At 37.2% G+C, this 6,787-nt stretch overlaps 1 protein-coding gene across 1 annotated transcript; it reads left to right on the top strand.

The window, feature by feature from the left end:
• Positions 1–5,062: 5,062 nt before the first annotated feature.
• LOC122808539 (trace amine-associated receptor 5-like) lies at positions 5,063–6,079 on the top strand. Its single transcript, XM_044079493.1, has one exon. The coding sequence runs from the start codon at positions 5,063–5,065 to the stop codon at positions 6,077–6,079; it is 1,017 nt and encodes a 338-aa protein (XP_043935428.1).
• The last annotated feature ends 708 nt before the right edge of the window (positions 6,080–6,787 follow it).

Here is a 6,787-nt window from a genome sequence, read left to right as displayed (position 1 = left end):
ATACTTGCAGCACCAGTATGTTTTCTCACAATATATTTTCTCTCTGTGTAACACGTACCCATCTAAAAGGAGTATAGGAGCTCCTTTCTGAGATGATACAGTCACATATATTTCACCAATCGTGCCAGGAGCACTGAAGTATTCTTCTGCACTTTCCATTTGTCACCGCTTTCCATACAGTTTCTTCCTTTTGATTTTCACACTTTTGAGCTTTCGGGTTTCCGGTGTTTCATCTTTATGGTCTCGGAGTATTCCATTTCTAGCTTGTGGTTATTCGGGCATATGAAGGGGAACCGTGTGTGTGTATGTGTGTGTGTGTGTGTGTGTGTGTGTGTGTGAGAGTATGTGTGTGGGCGGGTTTATAAGTATGAAATGTCAGGGTGTCTTCTTAAGCTTTTATTATACCATGTGCTACTGCCTATCACTTCAAATGTGTCTTTAGTATGAAAATGTCTTACATAAATTATCACTAGGGGTCCATATAACTTCTATCCTCTCACCATTTTGTCGCTTGTCATGTGGCACACCTTGTAAAAGTTAAATTCTGATTTCCTACTTCTTATGACAAATTCGAAAATTGCAATCTTAAAATTGTTTAACATTTCAGAATTGACAAGTTAGTTCCATAGTTTGTCAGTTTGTCAATACTGCATCATATTTTATCAGGCACATGCACACAAGCACACACACATGCACACACACACACACACACACACACACACACACACACACACACACACACACACACATATATATATATATATATATATATATATATATATATAAATTGCAATCTTAAAATTGTTTAACATTTCAGAATTGACAAGTTAGTTCCATAGTTTGTCAGTTTGTCAATACTGCATCATATTTTATCAGGCACATGCACACAAGCACACACACATGCACACACACACACACACACACACACACACACACACATATATATATATATATATATATATATATATATACCTATATATATATATATACCTATATATATATATATATATATATATATATATATATATATACACACATACATACATACGGGTCCACTTTTCTTTATCAAAATTTCATAATCTCGAAAAAGAAAAGTAAAATCCAACTTCCATGAAAGTGCACTACATCGAAAGTGCACTTTTGTGAAAACCAATTCACTGAATTGGGAAAAAAAATAAAAAACTACTGTGAACACTGTTTTGCAAGGTGGCATGCCCCCCTGCACCCAACATGCGGGGGGCTGTACCCCTCACACCCCACCTACTTAAATATACTAACAACGAGATTGAACTGCAGTGGAGAAGGGGATATATTTTCTTATCCCCAATGTAACATGATTCGGCGAATCGTCTTTCACAAAAGTGCACTTCTGATGTAGTGCAATTTCATTTAAGTGGGTTTGACCTTCTGTTTCTTGACAAACTGTGTTTTCGACAAACAGAAGAAGACCCACACACACACACACACACACACACACACACACACACACACACACACACACACACACACACACACACACACACACACACGCAAACACACACACACACACACACACACACACACATATATATATAAAACACGCATATATGTCTGCGTAGATAAATATACACTTTAGAGAATTAGAGAATAAATGATAATACTTGTGAAAGATTTTGCCCTTTTTAGGTATGTTTTTATGTCTATGCATCATTAAGTTTGTCACATGTTACAATCACACTTTGTACATGAACTTTCAGTTAAAGTACACCCGTTTATGTGAAAGGACTGGACATGTAAAGCATAACTTTATACTGGTAACTTTGATGCAGTAAGACCAATATGATTTTTCTTATATGATATCAATGCAAAACATGCTGTCCACTGTGAACATATTGGCATGGCTTCATACATTTCAAAGGTGGTCACTGCTTACAAAGGACTGTTAAATAACATACATAAAAGTATTATAGCTTTATTTTTTTGTACTTGCATACTTGATTAATTGTTATAGTGTGAAAAAAGGTCCAAACAAATGCACTGTCTGTTGTATTTGATGTAAGGATTTTTGTTTGAAAATGCATCCCACCTTTATCTTTATAGAGTTTGGTAAGTACATATCTACTGTCTCAGGTCAGAAGAGACTGCATGGTGTCAAGATATTCTCTTACCTAGATGACTGCATCCTTGTTTCTCCATTCATAGAACCTATAGTTGTTAATGGGATGCTCTGTCCAGGCAGTTTATTTTCTTGAAATAACTGTGACTCTTGAAAACCCACAGTTCAGTTTTCATCATAAAACACTCGGAACAGATTGATTTTACTGCAGAATGCAGCAACTCAGAATTTTGCACTCCACTCAATTCTAAATTCATTTCTTCATAGTTAATTTGCTTCATGTGAGTCTTTACATGAAGGTTTGCCAGTGGGTAAATTGACATCAGCAGTGTTAGTATGTTGCTTTCCTGTCCCACCACATTAGGAATTTCATTGTTTTCAAGTAATTTCTCCAGTGATGGATGAATACTGCATGTTTTATTGGCATGGCCCCATTCCTAATGCCCACTCCCTAGCTATTTATTATAACAGAAGCATCTATTTTTGGGTGAGGGAGCACTACATTAGGATATAGGTCAGAGCACCTGGCCCTCTCAAAAGTCACAGCTTCATACCAAGAGATTGGAAATATGATATGGTCTTAAATTCAAGGCATTTCAGGACTGCTTTTGAGATGAATTGATTGTTATTCATTCCAACAGCATTGCTGTGTTTTTTTAAACCAACAAGCAAATATAGCTCAGTCTAATTATTATTTTTTCAGGTGGATATGCAGCTTTATTATACACCTTATAGAGGAGACCATATATGTTGTGAACTGAATTATTGAGTCTCTTAATACTGCATACCTGATCTCTGAGCATTGAGACACACAGAAATTGCTCCATCTCTAGGGTAACACACAGTGTGATGCTTTTCCATAATTAACTAATATTATATGCTAAATTCACCCTTCCCTAACTCCCACTGGACTCATGTTACTAGAGCAACAGCTGTCTAATCAAGTGCCAATCCATTGAAAAGAAAAAAAAAAAAAAGAAAAAGAAAAATTGCCAAAACAATCTTCAGAAAAGCTCAAAGGTAAATTGTTTATGTTGTGGTCAAGACCCCCTGCACCCCTCCAGTATGGGAGGACATTCCACACTCCCCAAATGTAAATATGCCTACATTGATGTCATACAACACTGGAAATAAAAGAAAACTCCACTGGCAGTGAAAGTTGCATTGTCTGTTTTATTTTGATGGATGGGCATTCAACTAAAGAGCTTCTGATCCATTGACATTTTCCCCTCATCTTTTGGGTCCAATGATGTCTTCATTCACTAGTGTCATTTGACCTTATTTACTTCCCTTAATTTCCTTTGTTAATGTGGAGGAGGCCAGTCAAATCAAGGTCAAACTCCTCTGCACAGCCTCATTTTGACCAAAAAAGACATATCCCCCTACTTTAACTGTACCTATAGGAGAATCCTCTCCATCCCTGTATTAGCAAGGCAAGTCTGTCCAGTTTTTCTGGCAAACATCATCCAAGACTGGTATACACCTGTTGCATGATGGGATAGGCTGCAGCTCCCCTACAGTCCCAAAGAGGGCAACAATGGTATCAAAATGAAAGTATTATTTAACAGACATTGCCTAAGACCTTTACATTCAGGAATGAATGCATTTCATTTACTGGCAGCACATCCTGCAGCTGAGGTTTACTATGGGTAATTTCATATTTAACCTATACGTCCTGTGAAGGATAGTACTGATCAAGGCTGAAGGTGCATCAACTGTCTTTCCCGATATTAATGAGAGTGCTCATTTCCCATTATTAACCAAAACAAAAGCATGACAACCTTAGATTCAGACAGTGCATTATACTTTCCCCCTCACACATTCAGTTTAAGTGGTAAAAATCTATTGTATACCTTACATCATCGTGAAGCAGCCAGTGTCAGTCCAACAAATTAGACATGTGACATCCAAATATAAATGAACAGTAGTCTTGTATGTACAGCATTTCAACATGTTATGTCTTGACTTTATCACTTTCTTAGTCATTGTTATGTGCATATCAGAAGTCAGTCTTTATTGTGTACCAAACAAGTATCGATGGGAGTCAGGCACACTGCTGACAGGAAAGTTGACAAGACGGGTCTATTTTAGATAATCAGAATCTACTTACCTCGAACCTGTATTCATCTACACCAAAACAGAAAAATTCACTTCTGTGAATGAAGAAAACTTTCCTAGGATAAGGCAGCAATTGCCCACCACCACAACTTTGCCCTTTTCCCCGCAGTAGTGTGATCTTGAAGTTTGTATATAGTTAGGGGGGTGTGGGGGGTGCAGACCTCACATTGGGGGGTGTAGGGCAAAGCCCCCCACTTTGCTGGGTTTGATTTAGTGCAATGTGTGTTGTGGTGCTGTTGTGGCCCAAGTGATTATTTACTCTAGTAAAATTGTCTATGTTCGCTGAAGTGTGTTTCGCTGTTTCAGTGTTGATGAATACAGGTTCGAGGTAAGTAGACTTTGATAACTAATATAGACAGAAGACTAACTGGTTTTGGTGGAAATATAAAATTGACAAGACTAACTGATTTTTGTGGAAATATGTTTGTTTTAAGAGGACTTTGTAAAGGGTAATAGAGGTGTAATCCTGATTTAGGAAAATTGGGGTACTACATTATAGAAAAAAACGCACTGTTCTTTTCCTGCTTTATCACTTCCATCATCTGTATAAATTCAGGACATATACCATTCTTTACAGATTCCAAATATACTTAGTGTGTGTTTTTTATTTATGCCACTTATAACTATGTAATGACATATTAAGTCATATTCACTAGATGTCTTATTCGGTATTTACCACTTAAATGCTGCTGCCCTAATGATAATACAATGTGTTCATAAAAACTATTTCATTTTTTTTACTTATAGGGAACTACTCAGTCTAAATCTTTTATACTGAATGTCAGAAAAAACAACTGGATACCTTCTTTCTTATATCTACAGAACTAGGCATTTTCACATATCACAGAGATGGATTCTTCTTATCAACCAAGTGAAGAAGAGAATCTTTATTGCTATCCAGACATAAATGGATCCTGCACCAAACTCTACCGCTCACCGACTACACTAGCAATATTGTACTTTTTGTGTGGCATGACCATGATAGCCACTATATTCGGCAACCTTCTTGTGATAATTGTAATCGCCCATTTCAAAGTACTGCATTCTCCTACCAATGTTTTAAGTCTGTCTCTAGCACTGACAGACTGTCTCTTAGGCATCCTTGTCTTACCATTCTGTACTGTTAGGTCTGTGGAAACTTGCTGGTATTTTGGAGACGGATTCTGTAGAGTACATACTGGACTGGACACACTTTTTTGTTTAGCTTCAGTTTTCCACCTCTGTTTTATTTCTATTGATCGTTACTGTGCGATCTGTAATCCTTTTCGGTACCCATCCTTGATTTCTGTTCGTGTGGTGTGTGTGTCAGTTGCAGCTGGCTGGGTCATTACCACAGTTTATACATATGGCATGCTCTATTCAAAGGATCTTGAGGAGGCATTAGTCAAATTTGTTCCAAATAAATCCTGTATTGGTGGCTGCCAGCTTGTATTCATGACATTGTGGGGGTGGGTAAATTTCCCAGTTTTCTTTCTTCCATGTTTCTTGATGATGGGTTTATATGTGAAAATATTTATTGTTGCCAAAAAGCAAGCTAAACTTATAGCTGACAGTAGCCAATGTACAGCACAAGGAAGAGCTTCAAAAAGGGAAAGGAAGGCAGCCAAGACTCTTGGAGTTGCTGTCAGTGTGTACGTTCTGTGTTGGGTTCCTTTTATTGTTGATACTATGCTTGAGTCATTTTATACATCCATTACCCCTCCACTGCTCTTTGATTTTCTTATGTGGTCAACCTATTTAAACTCTGCATGCAATCCTATAATATATGGATTCTTTTATCCTTGGTTTCGGAAAGCACTGAAAATCATTATAACTGGGAAAATATTTCATAAGGGTTCTTCCACAATAAATCTTTTTCAAGATTAAAACAGCTTCATTTTTTTCTACTGGATACTACACTTCTCTGGTCTAGATTATTTCTGAGAATACAATATAACTGTAAAAAGAGTAACGAAAACACATGGCCGTTAACAAGAGTCACCAACTATAGGTCAAAGAATCACTCATCACATCTTCTGGCTGATGCATGTTTGCGTACAAAAAGCTTGTGCCAATGACCCACAATGAGTGCGATAATAAAAAAATTAACCTAACACATACTGTAAATACTGAATGCTACTGAAATTCTGACGGCCATGACAGCAATTCTCAGAGCAATGCAAATGAAGGTGTTGATGAGAGGTAAATGCATACTAATTCAAAGACTGCTGTGTCTCCAGGAATTCCTCCAATGCTGAAGTGCAGTAACGTCAGAGTCAGTATGTATAAAGTTATGTGGCAAGATGCTGGGGTGTACATTCCCCCATGTCAGAGGGAAATAATATAGCACAAAGCACTGCAAAAATAAATAAATAATTAAATAAATCTTATCCTTACCTAAACCTCAAAGGCCTCTTAAAAGTAACCTAAGACTCAAGTATCATAAGCAACTTCACAAATACACATCACAGGCACCACCCACCATGAAACATACAGTTACACAGACTCAGTTCAAAAGGTCATATTGCAGTCCTCTACATAGTCCAATACCCTGGTCATTGGTATGTCTATAATAAGACACACCCGTGCACCACA

The sequence above is a fragment of the Protopterus annectens genome, chromosome 8.part0 (genome assembly GCF_019279795.1).
Source record: "Protopterus annectens isolate FY-2018-M chromosome 8.part0, PAN1.0, whole genome shotgun sequence".
NCBI lineage: Eukaryota > Metazoa > Chordata > Ceratodontiformes > Protopteridae > Protopterus > Protopterus annectens.
The sequence above is the reverse complement of the archived record's forward strand: the minus strand, read 5'-3'. Positions and strand labels throughout refer to the sequence as shown.

Excerpts from the sequence above, each read along its gene's own strand:
- LOC122808539 (XM_044079493.1), top strand. The coding sequence starts at position 5,063 with ATGGATTCTTCTTATCAACCAAGTGAAGAAGAGAATCTTTATTGCTAT.